The sequence below is a fragment of the Pelophylax lessonae genome (assembly GCF_965119305.1).
Source record: "Pelophylax lessonae genome assembly, chromosome: 8".
Lineage (NCBI taxonomy): Eukaryota > Metazoa > Chordata > Amphibia > Anura > Ranidae > Pelophylax > Pelophylax lessonae.
The window spans coordinates 283,721,288-283,740,493 of record NC_138775.1 but is presented as its reverse complement, the minus strand read 5'-3'; the positions used below and the strand labels follow the sequence as shown (position 1 = coordinate 283,740,493).

The 19,206-nt window shown below is 47.1% G+C and overlaps 1 protein-coding gene across 1 annotated transcript in view; it reads left to right on the top strand.

Annotated features, from left to right (window-relative positions):
* FGGY (FGGY carbohydrate kinase domain containing) overlaps nt 1-19,206 on the top strand; it is a 433,297-nt gene that overhangs the window by 290,454 nt on the left and 123,637 nt on the right. The window contains exons 9-10 of the mRNA XM_082264806.1: nt 11,832-11,939; nt 18,597-18,658. Of these exons, the coding sequence (XP_082120932.1) occupies nt 11,832-11,939; nt 18,597-18,658 (170 nt within the window). The remainder of the gene's footprint in view (nt 1-11,831; nt 11,940-18,596; nt 18,659-19,206) is intronic.

Here is a 19,206-nt window from a genome sequence, read left to right as displayed (position 1 = left end):
TCCTTTTGAACAGATCAGGGAGATCTCGTTGTCTATGTTGTCCAAAAAGGTCGCCTTTTTGGTTGCGATCACTTTGGCTCGCAGAGTGTCGGAGCTGGCGGCTTTGTCCTGCAAGTCTCCGTATCTGGTTGTTCATTTGGATAAGGTGGTCTTGCGACCTAATCCTTCTTTTCTTCCGAAGCGAGTTTCGGAATTCCATCTTAATGAGGATATTGTCTTGCCTTCGCTGTGCGCGAAGCCTAAACATCCAAAGGAGGTGAGATTACATTCTTTGGATGTTGTTCGGGCGATAAGGGTTTACCTTAAATCGACTGAGTCTTTTCGAAAGATGGATTCCTTGTTTGTTCTTCCAGAGGGTCCTCGGAAGGGCATGGCGGCGTCGGCCTCTACCATCGCCAAATGGATCAGGCAGACCATTGAACAGGCCTATGCTTTGCAGGGAAAGGTTCCCCCTGTGCCTGTGAAGGCGCACTCTACTAGATCTCTGAGTACGTCTTGGGCCTGTCGTCATGGGGCTTCTGTAGCCCAGGTGTGTAAGGCGGCGACCTGGTCGACCGTGCACTCTTTCACAAAATTCTACAAAGTAGATGTTCAGGCATCGGCGGATGCTTCCTTTGGCCGCAAGGTTCTTAGTGCGGCGATTCCCTAGGGTCCCTTGTTGGGGACCACTGGCTGTTGGGATAAGTTTTTTATCCCCTGGTTTTTTGTCTTTTCCTGGGTTGTTGCTCCTGTTGAGCACCTGTTTTTTCCTGTTGCCCAGCTGGGTTCCTTCCTTTGGTAAGGTTCCTTTCTTTGATGCGGAGACTGCGTTGCCTTTCGGCGCGGATGCGTTTCCCACCCCTCATGTTTGCACTGCTTTGGGACGTCCCCATATGTGACGAATATGAAGAGGCGGCGACTGTCGGAGGACGTAAGAGAAAACTGAATTTTTGTAAAATCTTACCTGTAAAATTCCTTTCTCTGAGTCCTCCGACAGTCGCCGCCCCCGCCCCTCTTTTGGGGTTTGGTTGTATACTCTACTGCTATTCCACTTAAACTGAGATATGGTTGCAGGAAGTAGGAGGGTATTGACTGAGGGGACCACCCCTTGAGGGTGGGATATGTTAAAAGCTTTAATGTTAACATATTCTGTTGCCTAGCTACTCCTTCGGAGCAAAGTCTAATACCCCATATGTGACGAATATGAAGAGGCGGCGACTGTCGGAGGACTCAGAGAAAGGAATTTTACAGGTAAGATTTTACAAAAATTCAGTTTTTAAGGTGCCATAGAAACAAACCAATATCAATTTATAAAAAATATTCAATTTTTATTATATAAATATTAATAAAATATTAAAAAAGCAGTTTTGCTTTTACCATGACAGTAAAGCAAAAAATTCAGTCATTCCTCGACATGTTTCGCTATACATACATAGCTTCTTCAGGAGATTAGTGTAAAAATTTTTAGGTCCGCAGAAAGGACATATAGGCCCATTTAATCAGTATACAGTATCTCACAAAAGTGAGTACACCCCTCACATTTTTGTAAATATTTTATTATATCTTTTCATGTGACAACACTGAAGAAATGACACTTTGCTACAATGTAAAGTAGTGAGTGTACAGCTTGTATAACAGTGTAAATTTGCTGTCCCCTCAAAATAACTCAACACACAGCCATTAATGTCTAAACCATTGGCAACAAAAGTCAGTACAGCCTTAAGTGAAAATGTCCAAATTGGGCCCAATTTTTCATTTTCCCTCCCCGGTGTCATGTGACTCGTTGGTGTTACAAGGTCTCAGATGTGAATGCGGATCAGGTGTGTTAATTTTGGTGTTATCGCTCTCACTCTCTCATACTGGTCACTGGAAGTTCAACATGGCACCTCATGGCAAAGAACTCTCTGAGGATCTGAAAAAAAGGAATTGTTGCTCTACATAAAGATGGCCTAGGCCAGTGATGGCGAACCTTTTTAAGCCTGAGTGCCCAAACTGCAACACAAAACCAGAGGGCTGCCTAAGGGGGGTAGCGATTTGGTGACTTAGCTTGCGTGCCCACAGAGAGGGCTTTGTGTGCCAGCTGTGGCACTTGTGCCATAGGTTCGCCACCGCTGATATAGGGCATTGTAGCTAACAAGGAATTTATATATTAATTGGTTCCAGACCGCCCACTACATATATATACTGCGGCCGGCTGGCCCTCCTGCGCGAACCGACGAAGGGCTATGTTGGTCAGGCGCCTGCAGCTAGGGGGCGAGCGCGTGCCGCCGGTGGCGTGCTCCCGCCCCCACTCGGCAGCGGGGACTCCGAGTAGGGGCGGGAGCCCATAGTGTAGCCACTCGACCCCCGCCTCCCACTCTCCCTCTTCCCAACCTCCTCCTGACCCCCATTCCAGGCTGAAGCTCCGCTCCAAGTAATCTCTTCTGATCTAATCCAGATTCCCCACCTGGCCAGCAGGGGGCAGTTTGGGGGAGCTGGAACAGCTCAGTCATGGCGGGGGGAGGAGAGTCCCCAGTGGGGCATGGAACCGGCCTCTGCTCAGACACAGTTTACACCATCCATGCTGGGGGGGGGGATGGCTGCGCTTTTTCCTTGTCTTCATCCCGCACTCAGTAGGTCAGCAGTGGGGACTTTTTACTCCTCTTCACCAGTAATCCTTTAGGCATGTCTGTGGCAGAAGCGGTGTAGCCTTTTTTATAGGGCGTCAGAGCAGCCTGGGGGGCAATTGCCCCCCTGCCCCCTGAGCCAGTCCTCCCCTATACGGGGGCCCCATGATTTCTATCAGCAGCCCTGCATGCAATCAATATACTATATATTTGGATCATGGGGGCCTACATCCAAGATGGAAATGGTAATTACCTGTTGGTAAATAGAAGTGGTTTCTACTGATATTTCAATAGTATCCTCCAAGGCAAAGCGCTGTGGATACAGCCTGCCTGGGTACCTAAATATGGCGCCGGACACCCTTGAGCATGTCTCAGGGGATTACCGCACATTCACAGAGGCAGCTCCAGGACCAACCGAGCCTGGAGCGCATGGCACTGCCCTTCCAGCCTGTCCAAGCCCACCAGCATGCGGGTGGCTCCTGTAGTCCACGGTCAGAACCCCCCCCCCAGAATGGAAGATTTATCAGGCACCGATGACGCCATCTGATGGGCCCCACACAAGCAAATCATGGGGACACACCCCCCCCCCCCCCCATGCACTGGGTGGAGACAATAGAGCCCCACAGCGGAGACACTCCCTGATCCCCAGGTAACCACCCGAGCAAAGGCAAAATAACCACAGCCCTGTGTAGGGGAAAACCGTGTGACATTATGCACTGATACATTAGGTGGAACACATTAATGTGCAGAGATACGGAGGCATATAAAAAAATTCAGAGGTTCGGCTGCCAGGGGGTAGCAATTTGGTGAATTAGCTTGCGTGCCCACAGAGAGGGCTTTGTGTGCCAGCTGTGGCACTCATGGCGTAGGTTTGCCACCGCTGATATAGGGCATTGTAGCTTACAAGGAATTTATATATTAACTGGTTCCGGACCGCCCACCGCATATATACTGTGGCCGGCTGGCCCTCCTGCGCAAACGAAGGGCTACGTTGGTCGGGCGCCTGCAGCTAGGGAGCGTGCCACCGGCAGCGGGGTCAGGCTCCGATTGCCGCCTGACACCCGCGATCGCTCCCCGCTGAGAGAGAAGAATGGTCAGCTGTTCTAAAAACACAGCTGACCGTTCTTCTCTCTGGAATGATCACAGAGCGCCTGTGATTCTTCTATATAGGATCACATGTCTCTGTGAGCATTTCACAAGCCACGCCCCCTACAGTTAGAATCACTCCCCTAGGCTCATATTTACCCCCTTGATCACCCACAGTGTTAACCCCTTCCCTGCCAGTGTCATTATTACAGAAACAGTGCATATTGTTAGCACTGATTACTGTAGTAATGTCACTGGTCCCTCCAAAAGTGTAAAAAATGTCAGTTAGGGGTCCAATCTGTCCGCTGCAATGTCGCAGTCCCGCTAAAAATCGCAGATCACCGCCATTAATGACCTGGACAACATAACAGAGTGGGCAACGACATGGCAAATGAGGTTTAACGTGGAGAAGTGTAAGGTTTTGCACTTGGGGACTAAAAACATAAAAGCACAATACACTTTAGGGGGGGAACCCTTGGGGGAATGGAGAAAGATCTGGGAGTCTTTGTAGAGGATAGACTAGGGCTAGGCAACAGCATGCAATGTCAAGCGGCAGCTGCCAAAGCCGGTAGAATATTAGCATGCATAAAGAAAGGGATGTATTCCAGAGATAAGACTATAATCCTTCCACTTTATAAAACTCTGGTCCGACCGCATCTGGAGTATTCTGTCCAGTTCTGGTCGCCAGTCCTCAGGAGGGATGTGTTGGAGCTGGAGAGAGTCCAGAGAAGGGCAACTAAACTGATTAGGGGATTGGAGGACCTTAATTATGAAGAGCGTCTGCAATCGCTCGATTTATTCTCCCTGGAGAAGAGACGACTGAGGGGGGACATGATAGCAATTTATAAATATCTCAATGGTGATCTCAGCATAGAAAAAAAGCTATTCAGTCGAAAGGATTGCATGAGGACTCGAGGGCACACAATGCGATTAGAGAAAAAGCGTTTTAACCTCAGGCAACGTGGGGGGTTCTTTACTGTTAGGGCTACAAGATTGTGGAATTCTCTACCACAAGAGGTGGTTTCTGCGGGAAGTATGGGTACTTCCAAAAGACTCTTAGACTTACATCTCAAGGATCAGAACATTCAGGGTTATGTGAGATGATTACAGCCACACACACCTACACAGGTTGAACTGGATGGACTATTGTCTTTATTCAACCTCACCTACTATGTAACTAGTAAAAAAATAAAAACAATAAAAATTACATTAATCTTTCCCGTAGTTTGTAGATGCAATAACTTTTGCGCAAACCAATCAAAATATGATTATTGCAATTTTTTTTTACCAAAAATATGTAGCAGAAAACAAATTGGCCAAAAATGTTAAAAAAATTAGATTTTTAACCGCTTGCCGACCGCCGCAAGTACATATACTGCGGCGGTCAGCCCCTCACAGGCAAAGTGACGTATGGGTACGTCACTAGCCTGTGAGGCTCTGGGGAGCGAGCGCGCGCCGCCGGAGGCGCGCTCCCGCGCGGTCACGGACCCCCCCCCCCCCCCGCGCGCGTGTGACCGGCGGACCCGATGTCCGCCGGTCACTCGGCGATCGTTGGGGGAGAGGGAGAAAGTCAGGCAGCTAATGTAAACAAGCTGCCTGTCATTCTCCCCTGTGTAGAAACACTGATCATACGGTTCTACTATGTAGGACCTTTGATCACTGTTCCTACAGCTCAAGTCACAGCCAATCACAGTTAGAATCACGCCCCTAGGGACACACATAGCCCCTCCCTCTCAAAAAAAACGTTAACCCCTTCACTACCAGTGTAATTTTACAGTAACAGTGCATATTTATAGCACTGATTACTGTAGAAATGTCACTGGTAACCCCAAAAGTGTCAAAAATGTCAGTCAAGGGTCCGATCTGTCCGCCCCAATGTCGCAGTACCGCAAAAAAAATCGCAGATTGCCGCCATTACGCGTTAAAAAAAAAACAACAAAAATGACAAAAATCTTTCCCTTTGTTAGTAAACGCGATAACTTTTGCGCAAACCAATCAAAATACGCTTTTTGCGATTTTTTTTTTTACCAAACATATGTAGCATAAAACAAATTGGCCGAAAATGTTAAAAAATTTTGATTTTTAAATTTTTTTTGGGGAATTTCATATAAAAAAATGTGAAAAATATTGTTATTTTTGCAAAATTTATGCTCTTTTTTTGTTTATAGCGCGTGATCAAAAAATCGCACAGGTGATCAAATACCACCAAAAGAAAGCTCTGTTTGTGGGAAAAAAAGGACGTCAAATTCGTTTAAGTACAGCGTCGCACGACGCTGTCTGTTAAAGTCACGCAGTGGCTAATCGCAAAATACCCCCTGGTCAGGAAGGGGGTAAAATCTTCCGGGGCTTAAGTGGTTACATTTTTTTTTGGGGGGGGGAATGTCAGATAGCAGAATGTGAAAAATATTGTTTTTTTTTTTTTTTTTTTTCAGAATTGTCGTTCTTTTTTTGTTTATAGCGCAAAAAATAAAAATCGCACAGGTGATCAAATACCACCAAAAGAAAGCTCTGCTTGTGAGAAAAAAAAGACATCAATTTTATTTGGGTACAGCGTCGCACGACTGCGCAATTGTCCATTAAAGTAATGCAGTTCCAAATCACAAAATATGGCCTGGTCTTTAAGGGGTGAAACCTTCCGGTTAAAGTGGACGCATTCCCTCTTCTCGGATGGCAGAGCATCAAATGATCCCAACACACCTAAAGTGTCAATTTTCTACACTGCCCCCCCCCCCCCCCAGATGCCTGCAATTTTTTATTAGTTAGTGCCAGTTCACATTAGTGCGATGATAGAGATTGCATGCAATTCGGAGCGCCCTGCTCCTAAAATTACATGCGATCTCTGTCAGTTTGCATGGCTGAATTCGCACCGCAATCGCACTACAAGGGGCACAGGACCCTTTTTTTGGTCCGCAGCAGAATCGGATCGCATGGTGGTCCACACCAGTGCGATCCGATTCTATGCGAACTTACAGATCGCACTGCGATATGCGATCTTATCTGGGGGTGTCGTTAACTTTTAATTGACACCCCCAGCGTTTTGCATATGGCAATGTGAACTGCCAGGGGTGCGAATGCGATGCGGGAACACGCTGTATATTCGCAGCATTTCCGCAGCGCACAAATGTGAACCGGGACTTAAAGTGACATCTGAGAAAACTTCTGCTTCCCATCTCCTGCGCTGCGATCGCCTTCCGAATCTATTAGCGGCTACTTCTCAGTAGGTTAATGTATCCCCGTCGTGTTATTTTTACCCCGCAGATAACAAGTGCTGGTCCCGTAGAATCTGCGCTCATCCTGGGCGGTCGGAGCGCCTCCTCGCTGTTAGCGAACGACGACATTAACCGCTGAGATGTGTTTAGATTAAAATTGATTCATTGCAGTGATGGGGGGGGGGGGGGTGCATTCCCTCTCTTCGGAGAAAGCTTTTAAACATAATTGGAGGACTCGGCCGCTATAAACACTTACAGATGGCATTCGCCGAAACTAAACAATGATTTCAGCCTCTTAAGGAAGATCTCCGGTAAGAATGACGACGTTCCCGTGTGCTTCTAGAACAAAGTCCTGTGCTGTGCTCCTGAAAGGTTCCAAGGACTTCAAGGTGGAACGTTCACAATACACTGTATTTGAGTCATTTACTAAGACTGGAACAGCCGAAATCTGCAGCCTAAGGCTCCATTCACACTTGTGCGACTTGTCATGTGACGTTGGACATCAAAGTCGCATGACAAGTCATTCCACATGAAGCACTGCCCCCTTGAGGACTGCTGGATATTACACTTTTGGGTCCCCCTGGGTTACCTTTAGCAACACTGGCATTCACAATTTAACACTTTACTTCTTGGCTCAATGATCAGTCCAGGGGTATGTAGTTGTTTTTGGTGTTATATTATAAATAGGGATGGGAGAAGGGAAAAGTGGGCTACTCTCGATTAACTATGCACAAAGTTGGGAGGACATCTATCTGTTGATACAGCCAGGCTGTTGATCCACCTTGCCACTAGATGGATTTGGGGTTAAGGTCTCTTTCCAGATGACTTGATGAACTAAAGTTATCTTCGGGACACTCTCCTAGTATCCTCTTTCTTGACCACTGACACCTGTCCACTGACTATCCTACTCCGGGGTGGCCCCCCTCAGGTCAGGCCCATTGACACGATCCCCGGTACTCACGATACTGTTTTTCTAGGGTCTCCATTGTCTCCCCCTCAGTCAGCTTTTCCTGGACTTCTGGGTTAAGCTCCAGGGCCATCTTACCGAATGGGCACGCTGGGCAGTTGCCCGGGGGCTCCCCTTGCCCGGGGGGGGGCCCTCCTGCCCAGCAACCCAGCCCCAGCCATGCATCCTGTGTGCATCCCGCTGTCGAACTTAGCAGGTGGCAAGCGCCTGTCGGCCCTGCGCTGCTGTCAGGCCACTAGGGCCGTGGAGAGGGAGCCCACAACTGCAGGAATGTCTGTCCACCTCCACGGGAACAGGCACACACAGGACAGTCGAGTCTGACTCCCATCCGTGTCTGTGTTTACCGGACCCAGCCGCCCAACTTGGAAGCTGTCATTCGCCTGGCACTGCTGTACCAATAAATATCGCCTTATCGATAATTTGCATTTTTATTCTCGCGGGTGATTGTGTAGGCGGGGCCCCAGTGCACTGCATTGCCCGGGGCCATTTAATGCTCTTAAGATGGCCCCCCTCAGGTCAGGCCCCTTGACAAGATCCCCTATACTCACAATACTGTTTTTCTAGGGTCTCCAGTGTTTCCCCCTCAGTCAGCTTTTCCTGGACCTCTGGGTTCAGCTCCGTCCCTCTGGCCCTCAGGACGACCTCCTGAGGCTGCATGCCACTGCTACAGAGGAGGAGGCAGCCGCCCCCCTCCCTCCGGGACTCTGCTCACCAGCCAAAGACCCCGCAGCACATGTGCTCCTGGCTTTTATACAGTATCCCAGAATGCACGAGACAGTCAGTCTCTGCCAATCATCAGGACTGTATCAAAGCCTATGCATCCATTGGTCAGGTCCCCCCCCCCCCCCCCCATTGTCCAACATGCCTCCATATTGGACAAGCGTGAAACACTTTCTGGACTCAATGAATCACACACTGAGCAGACCTAACTCACAGATTCTGCTCTCTGGTAGGCAGAAAGCAATATAGATTTCCCTGCTGCTCCTCTGATAGGCAGACGGAGCCAGAAACTATACTCTCTCACCAGGGCTTCTGTTAGAAATTGCGGAGCCCCGTACAGACTACCTGGCAGGGCCCCCCCAAGAAAATATTAAAGATATATTTAGCTAAAATTACAACAAAATCACTATTAGCAGACACAAATATAACATAACTTGCATAATTCCTGCTAAATCTAAAAAAAAAAAAATATGTTAAATAAAAAAGAAGATGAGATGAGAAAAATATACAGGCTGGGCAGTTGGAGCTCAGTGATCAGAGAGACAGAGAGAGAGAAACAAAGTTACAATTTACAAATAAACTCCTGAGCAGAGATAACATTAGAGCCAGTGCTGGGAGGGGGGGCCCACACAGGGAGGGGGATTAGTGAGGGACAACTGTCTTTCTCAACAGATAAAAGCTGATAGTAGGGAGAGGGACAGATCAGATTCAGGTGCTGTGGAGGAAGATTTCTGTATTTGTTGTCCATCACTAATCCCCCTCTCTGTGTGGGCCCCCCCTGTGTGCTCGGGCCCCCTACAAGAGGGCTGGTGGTCCCCCCTTATCAGTGGCCCTGTCTCTCACTAGCACCTACCTAGGAGGGTGCTACACTCATATTTTCCAATGATAACCATTCGTAAGGCTCGGTTCACACTGCCATGACTTGTGATTCGCTCCGACGTTAGAAAACGTTCCTGTACTACTTCAAGGCGACTTCTATCCAAAGACCGCAGAGGTGATCAAATACCACCAAAAGAAAGCTCTATTTGTGGGAAAAAAAGGACATCAATGTTATTTGGGTACAGCGTCGCACGACCGAGCAATTGTCAGTTAAAATAACACAGTGCCAAATCGCAAAAAATGGCCTGGTCATTAACCACTTCTGGACCGGAAGGTTTACCCCCTTAATGACCGGGTAATTTTTTACGATTCGACACTGTGTTACTTTGACAATTGCGCGGTCGTGCCACGCTGTACCCAAATAAAATTGATGTCCTTTTTTCCCCACAAATAGAGCTTCCTTTTGGTGGTATTTGATCACCTCTGCGATTTTTATTTTTTGCGCTATAAACAAAAAAAAAAAGAGCGACCATTCTATAAAAAAAAAAACAATATGTTTCACTTTCTGCTATATAACATTTCCCAAAAAAAAAAAAAAAAAAAATATATAAAAATCAAATTTTTTCATCAATTTAGGCCAATTTGTATTCTGCTACATATTTTTGGTAAACAAATCCCAAGAAGTGTATATTGATTGGGAAACTAGGAGAAAGATTTATGTTATTTTTATTTATTTAGATTTTTTTTACTAGTAATGGCGGCGATCAGCGATTTTTAGCGGGACTGTGACATTGCGGCGGACAGATCGGACCCCTGACTGACATTTTTGACACTTTTGGAGGGACCAGTGATATTACTACAGTAATCAGTGCTACAAATATGCACTGTTACTGTAATAATGACACTGGCAGGGAAGGGGTTAACACCAGGGGTGATTACAGGGTTAAAGAGGTTGTAAACCCTCAAAAGCTTTTTTTTTTTTTCTGCAACCTGAAAGAGAAACCCATAATGAGCTAGTATGCACCGCAACATGTCCAGTCGCCCGTCTTCCGGGATCGCGGCATCCGGCCATCTGATTGGCCGGAGCCGCGGTGACGTCACTCCCGCGCACGCGCGTGGGAGCCGACGGTCACGGCACGGGGCTCTGAAGAAACGGCACCAGCGGCCGTTCCTTCAGAGCGCATGCGCCAGTGTTGTCACTGGCTGCATGTAAGGTAAATATCTCCTAAACGGTACATGTTTAGGAGATATTTACAGTACCTATAGGTAAGCCTTATCATAGGATCATCTATAGGTAAGTGTCAGAGGAGGGTTTACTTCCTCTTTAAGTGTGAGCCTAGGGGGTGTTTTCCAACTGTATGGGGGAGGAACTTGTATAAGTGCAGTAAATTGCGGGAACACGCTGTATATTCGCAGCGTTCCCACATCGCACAAATGTGAACCGGCCCACCGGGACTAAATCGCACTGCGCGTCTGGAGTGGCCGGGCAATCTTCTGGGACCTGTGACATGTCCCAAAAGATTGCAGGGAGGGAGGAGGAGAGAAAAACTTCAGAGGCGGCCTGTGCAGAAGTGGGAGCAGGTACCTGTCAAAACGAGGTACCCGCCCCGCCACCCCCCCAAAAAAAAAAAAATGACATGCCATCAGGAGTACTTAAAGCGGAAGTTCCACTTTTGGGTGGAACTCCACTTTAGGAGTTCTAATGCAAGCAGTGGGCTGCCTCTTGAGAGAAGATATGCAAATATCAAAATGCCTGCAGTGGCAGGTGTCAGTCTTTAGGGGCTCATTCACATGTGAGGTTGGGGGGAGGTAAAACAACACACTTTTACCGCCCCCAGCTGCTAAGCCAGGGTGTACACGTGCCACGGCTTTGCTTCATGGCCTCGGCAGTAAATATACCCCCCTCTCGCTTTTAACAGGCTTAGTACCCACCGAATGTGACCCATTCAAGTGCATGGGGCAGCTCTGCAAGTGCCCCACAAACCGTGTGCAATGCATGCAGTTGTGTCTGAATAATCCAGGGGGTGAGGAGGTAATACAACACATGTCAAATGCTTTCTGAAGAGGGATCTGAATGTGCATCGCTCTTCAGAGGTCAGCTTTATGCATGCAGACTGACCTGGATAACGCCCACATCCTCCATGATTGAAAGAACTGAAATCCAATGAATGAAAGGGGCGGGCCAGCAACAGTAAGGTTAGGGAGAAAAGGGTTGGATGATTCTGGACATCCTCCAGCCAAGAAATGAAGTGGACTTGTTGCAGCTTTTAAAGATAAAACAAAACAATGTATATATATACTGTTGCTTTTTTCTTGTAACGTGAGTAATTAATCTATGAATTTTGGCAGAGATTGGTTGTACCTGTTGTGAATATTCTATGGTAATATCAGTAGCTGAGTGCTGGTTTTATGCTGCAAAGTATTTCAATCTGTTCCCTGTTACAGGTCAGTGAGAAGCCGATATTTGTGCCCGGCGTCTGGGGACCATACTACTCCGCCATGGTGCCAGGATACTGGCTGAGCGAAGGTGGGCAGAGTGCGACCGGGAGACTGGTGAGTCGGGTTGGAGGTCTCGGTTTGTACATTGTATATGTTTTTTACTGGACCTTTTCTACCTGTCCAGTATATGGCACACCTCTACCTGTCCAGTATATGGCACACCTCTACCTGTCCAGTAAATGGCACACCTCTACCTGTCCAGTATATGGCACACCTCTACCTGTCCAGTATATGGCACACCTCTACCTGTCCAGTAAATGGCACATGTCCACCTGTCCAGTAAATGGCACACCTCTACCTGTCCAGTAAATGGCACATGTCCACCTGTCCAGTAAATGGCACACCTCTACCTGTCTAGTACATAATCAACATCTTCCTGTTCATTATAGAGAGCCGATCCACCATACAGAACACAACACAGCCCCCTCTATCCAGTATTTGGCACACCTCTACCTGTCCAGTATTTGGCACACCTCCACCTGTCTAGTATATGGCACACTCCATCTGTCCAGTATATGGCACATTTCCACCTGTCTAGTAAATGGCACACCTCTACCTGTCCAGTATATAGCACACCTCTACCTGTCCAGTATATGGCACACCTCTACCTGTCCAGTATATGGCACATGTCCACCTGTCCAGTAAATGGCACACATCCACCTGTCTAGTACATAGCACAGCTCCACCTGTCTAGTATATGGCACACCTCTACCTGTCCAGTATATGGCACAGCTCTACCTGTCTAGTATAAAGCACAGCTCTACCTGTCCAGTATATGGCACACCTCCACCTGTAAAGTATAAAGCACAGCTCTACCTGTCCAGTATATGGCACACCTCCACCTGTCCAGTAAATGATACATCTCTATCTGTTCAGTATAAAGCACAGCTCTACCTGTCCAGTATATGGCGCACTTCCACCTGTTCAGTATATGGCACACCTCCACCTGTCTAGTATATGGCACACCTCCACCCATCCAGTAAATGGCACATCTCTATCTGTCCAGTATATAGCACGCTTCTACCTGTCCAGTATATGGCACACCTCCACCTGTCACGTATAAAGCACAGCTCTACCTGTCCAGTATATGGCACACCTCCACCTGTCTAGTATATGGCACACCTCTACCTGTCCAGTATATGGCACACCTCTACCTGTCCAGTATATGGCACACCTCTACCTGTCCAGTATATGGCACACCTCTACCTGTCCAGTAAATGACACATCTCTATCTGTTCAGTATATAGCACACCTCTACCTGTCCAGTATATGGCACACCTCCACCTGTCTAGTACATAGCACAGATCCACCTGTCTAGTATATGGCACACCTCTACCTGTCCAGTATATGGCACACCTCTACCTGTCCAGTATATGGCACACTTCCACCTGTCCAGTATATGGCACACCTCCACCTGTCTAGTATATGGCACACCTCCACCCATCCAGTAAATGGCACATCTCTATCTGTCCAGTATATAGCACGCTTCTACCTGTCCAGTATATGGCACACCTCTACCTGTCCAGTATATGGCAGATTCTTAGGAATAGGAATAGGTCAGTAATGGGGGCCTCCGCCAGTGATCTGCAGAGCTCCACCTGACTGCCTAAAAGGATTGCAGGTTCAGATTTATGACATCACCATCAGAATACATTGCAGTGATCACATAGATATAGTATAAAAAAACAACAATAAACGAAAGTTTACCTTCCAGGCAAACCTGTTTCCCAAATAAATCTCAAACTCCTACACCAAAGTAGTATAGAGGCCTCCCTGCAAGACTGGAGGAGGGGGTGACGGTTACCTATAGACCTCCCAGATCCTGGTGTTATGAGGTCACATGGATCTAGGCAAGGTCACCTGATTGGAGGGCAAGAACGGCATTTCATAATAATGGATACAGATTTCCTTTAGAAATGATACTGTTCCTATTTATTGTCACATGGTAGGAATTTATCCATGCAGACATATTAGGTTACTTTATTTTGCCAGCATAAATATTGACTGTACGAGTTCTCAATATTATATATCAGATTCAGCAGCAAAGTCCAGGATTTATAGTTTGTACTGTATTTCAATCCCTTCCATGTAACAGATCGGTGAGAATTCAATATTTGTGCTGAGAGTCTGAGGCCTTTCTACTCTGCCATGGTGCCGGGATTTGGAAAACCCTGCTAGTTTTACTGGTGAAGAGCATTTCCAGCCCCCCTCCACCTCGTCTTCTAATGTCTGATTGCTGGTTACTGAGGGTGACCATTATAGCTATTGACCAGTAGCTGGTTAGAGAGGGTGACCATCGTAGTGATTAGCTAGTAGCTTGTTAGCAAGGGTGGCCATCATAGGGATCAAACAGTAGCTTGTTAGCAAGAGTGGCCATCATAGGGATCAAACAGTAGCTGGCTAGCAAGGGTGACCTTCATAGTGATCGGCCAGTAGCTGGCTAGCAAGGGTGACCTTCATAGTGATCGGCCAGTAGCTGGTTAGCAAGGGTGGTCATCATACGGATTGGCCAGTAACTGGTAAGCGAGGCTGGCCATCATAATGATTAGCCAGTAAGTGGTTAGCAACGGTTACCATCATAGTGATTGGCAAGTAGCTGGTTATTGAGGATGGCCATCATAGTTATGGCCAGTAGCTAGTTAGTGAGAGTGGCCATCATAGTGATCGGCCAGTAGCTGGTTATTATTATTAATATTAATATAATAATAATAGTTAGTGAGAGTGGCCATCATAGTGATTTCCAGAAGCTGTTTAGCGAATGCAAGCCATCATAGTCATGGGCCAGTACCTGGTAGATGAGGTTGGCCATCATAGTGAATAGCCAGTAAGTGGTTAGCAAGGGTGACCATCATAGTGATTGGCCAATAGCTGGTTATTGAGGGTGGTCATCATAGTTATGGCCAGTAGCTAGTTAGTGAGAGTGGGAATTATAGTGATCGGCCAGTAGCTGGTTAGCGAGGGTGGCCATCATAGTGATTGGACAGTAGCTGGCTAGCAAGGTTGGCCGTCATAGTGATTGTCAAGTAGCTGGTTAGCGAAGCTGGCCATCATAGTCATGGGCCAGTACCTGGTAGATGAAGCTGGCCATCATGGTGATTGGCCAGGAGCTGGTAGGTGAAGCTGGTCATCATAATGATCAGCCAGTAGCTGGTTAGCAAGGGTGACCAGCATAGTAACTGGCCATTAGCTTGTTTATTGAGGGTGGCCATTATAGTTATGGCTAGTAGATAGCTAATGAGGATGGCCATCATAGTGATCAGCCAGGAGCTGGTTAGAAATGGTGGGCATCATAATGACTGGCCAGTAGCTGATTAGTAAGAGTGGCCATCATAGTGACTGGCAAGTAGCTGGTTAGTAAGAGTGGCCATCATAGTGACTGGCCAGTAGCTGGTTAGTGAGAGTGGCCATCATAGTGACTGGCCAGTAGCTGGTTAGTAAGAGTGGCCATCATAGTGACTGGCCAGTAGCTGGTTAGTAAGAGTGGCCATCATAGTGACTGGCCAGTAGCTGGTTAGTAAGAGTGGCCATCATAGTGATTGGCCATTTGCTGGTTAGTGAGAGTGGCCATCATAGTGACTGGCCAGTAGCTGATTAGTAAGAGTGGCCATCATAATGACTGGCAAGTAGCTGGTTAGTGAGAGTGGCCATCATAGTGACTGGCCAGTAGCTGATTAATAAGAGTGGCCATCATAGTGACTGGCAAGTAGCTGGTTAGTAAGAGTGGCCATCATAGTGACTGGCCAGTGGCTGGTTAGTGAAAGTGGCCATCATAGTGACTGGCCAGTGGCTGGTTAGTGAGAGTGGCCATCATAGTGACTGGCCAGTGGCTGGTTAGTGAGAGTGGCCATCATAGTGACTGACTGGCCAGTGGCTGGTTAGTGAGAGTGGCCATCATAGTGATTGGCCGGTTGCTGGTTAGTGAGAGTGGCAGCCATCAGTACCCAGCTACTGGCCAATCATAGCATACCATTGCATATTAGGGCATACTCCATTTGCTCGACTATACCATACAAGTGTTTATTTCTTTTATTATGGGCTCAGAATTGCTTTAATTGATTTTGGGAGCATAGTCTCAGGTCTGTAGTTGCCCCAGCCAGGTGCCTTGTGGGGTCTGTGATGGATGTACTGGAAAATCAGGAGATAGATTCACATTTTTACAAGATCCTCAAATGCCACAAAAGCTACACAAATTGATTGCTGCAAATTGACTTCTGGCATAAAATATAGATCGTTAGTCATGCCCGTTAGATAATCCTGTGTGAGTCAGATAACGAGATGTACGAGCCGTAGCATCTGCAACGTACAGCTATTGATTTTGGTTTTAAAATGATTAATGAACACGCAGGGTACAAAGACCTTTCAGACAAACTCATTTGCTGTTTTCTTATCCACCTTAATAATTTAAATGTAACGTGATCTCTGCCATCTGGTTTATTGTTCGGAGACAGTCCTGTAGTGCCTAGAAAAACAAAAATCATGGCCCAATCTGAAGTTTTTTTTGGAGAATCTTTTTCATGTACAAACCATACTCCAAGGGAAGAGCAAGGGGGTCAAGCTGGTCCACATAGAGGAGATTGGTAAAAGGATTACCTGTCTATAGTTGGTGCATAACCCCGGTACAACCCGGTACACGCCCCATTACTGGTGTCAGTGGGAGAAATAGTACCCCTTCATTGGTGTCAGTGGTAAGAATAGTACCCATCATTGGTGTCAGTGGTAGGAATAGTACCCCTTCATTGGTGTCAGTGGTAGGAATAGTACCCCATCATTGGTGTCAGTGGTAGGAATAGTACCCCTTCATTGGTGTCAGTAGGGGGAATAGTACCCCTTCATTGGTGTCAGTGGTAGGAATAGTGCCCCATCACTGGTGTCAGTGGGAGGAATAGTGCCCCATCACTGGTGTCAGTGGGAGAAATAGTTCCCCATCATTGGTATCAGTGGGGGTAATAGTGCCCCATCATTGGTGTCAGTGGGAGAAATGGTACCCCATCATTGGTGTCAGTGGTAGGAATAATACCCCTTCATTGGTGTCAGTGGTAGGAATAGTGCCCCATCACTGGTGTCAGTGGGAGGAATAGTGCCCCATCACTGGTGTCAGTGGGAGAAATAGTTCCCCATCATTGGTATCAGTGGGGGTAATAGTGCCCCATCATTGGTGTCAGTGGGAGAAATGGTACCCCATCATTGGTGTCAGTGGTAGGAATAATACCCCTTCATTGGTGTCAGTGGTAGGAATAGTACCCCATCATTGGTGTCAGTGGGAGAAATAGTACCCCATCATTGGTGTCAGTGGTAGGAATAGTACCCCATCATTGGTGTCAGTGGTAGGAATAGTACCCCTTCATTGGTGTCAGTAGGGGGAATAGTGCCCCATCATTGGTGTCAGTGGGAGGAATAGTGCCCCATCACTGGTGTCAGTGGGAGGAATAGTGCTCCATCATTAGTGTCAGTGGGAGAAATAGTTCCCCATTATTGGTATCAGTGGGGGAAATAGTGCCTCATCATTGGTGTCAGTGGGAGAAATGGTACCCCATCATTGGTGTCAGTGTTAGGAATAGTACCCCATCATTGGTGTCAGTGGTAGGAATAGTACCCCTTCATTGGTGTCGTAGGGGGAATACTGCCCCATCACTGGTGTCAGCGGGAGAAATAGTTCCCCATCATTGGTATCAGTGGGGAAAATAGTGCCCCATCATTGGTATCATGGGGAGGAATAGTGCCCCATCATTGGTGTCAGTGGGAGGAATAGTGCCCCATCATTGGTGTCAGTGGGAGGAATAGTGCCCCATCATTAGTGTCAGTGGGAGGAATAGTGCCCCATTACTGGTGTCCCATTGCTGGGACGAATAGTGCCCAATCAGTGCTGTCTGTAGGAAAAACCTTCCCTCTCTGTTGGTTTTTGGTCGTGTCAGTGGGAGAAATTGCGCCCCATCGTTATTGTCATTGGGATGGATATTGCCCCATTGTTGCTGTCAGTAGGAGGAACTATGCCCCACTGTTGGGGGTGCCTTATCACTATTGTCAGTGAAAAGAATAATGCCCCAAGGGCATGATAAAGGCAAGCAAAGGGCCGCATCTGGCCAGTGGGCCAAAGTTTGTAAACCACTGGCCCGTGCTAACACTGGACAATCCCGTGAGATGGCCCACTCCCCTTCTATTACAGGTAATTTACAACCTGAGCTGTGAATGTTTCCCTATGACACTGTATAGAGGGGGGGGGGGGTCTGTCCTTTTACTCAGGTCTCATATTACACTCAGCTTTCTGTTCTATGCTTTGCAGTGTGTGACAACATAGCCCCACCACCTGCCTTATGGAGCTGTGAAATGCTTTGTAAATGCTGTACTTTGAAGGGCTGTAGAAGGGCGAGGGCTGCAGATAAACAGGTCCATCTTCTGTAGGAGGATTTGTTTCATCTCTGTGTATAACCCGAGGATATTCCCTTCACTGGGTGTATGTAAGGGGTTTCTCACCACTTTGCTAAAAAAAATATTGAACGAGAAGAATGAATAAAATAAATAAGTTGTATTTTTCCTTCCCCAGTTTCTGCTGATCTAAGGCGAATTTTATGCAAATGGCGACTTCCTCAGCACTTTCTAAATGGCTCTTTCTGCGGATAAATAGATTATTTTCATTATGCGTTTCGAAATGAAAAGCGATGTCCCTTCCACTTAAATTCATTTGCATTTCCCCTTCTCTCTCTCTCTCCAAAGATTGATCACGTCGTCCGGGGCCATAATGGATATGAAGAATTGCAGAGGAGAGCTGAGGAGAGGTCAGTGCAGTTTTGTGTCTGTTGCCGGTTTCCTGGCTGGCGGAACCTCTTCGCCGTGTCATTACTCTAATGATAGAAAGCAGCGCAGGTCTTTTGTCAGCCGCGCCGCGCTCGTCATGTGCCAAGATAGCCACGGCTTTAATTACTTTTGTCTCCTGCTGATTGAATACTTTTTTTTTTTTTTGGAAGAAAAGATGTCTCTGATGCTACGGAACAAGGATCAAAGGCATAAAAAGATTATTTCTAGATGAAATGAGAGGTTTCCCCCTCAGGTTAATATAGACGGAGCCAAGGCTGACTCGGGGAAATCAATCTTCCACTTTGTCTATAGCTTGCTGGTTGGGTAATCTCCATCAAATTTTTCCAGATTTAAGAGAAGATAAAAGGATGAGTGTTATTCGCAACAAGAGATCAAAAGATGTGGCCAACGCGTTTCGGCGGTGCAAAAATCCGCCTTCCTCAGGGCTAACTGTGGCTCAGGGAAATCAATCTTCCACTTTGTCTATAGCTTGCTGGTTGTGTAATCTCCATCTAATTTTTCCAGATTT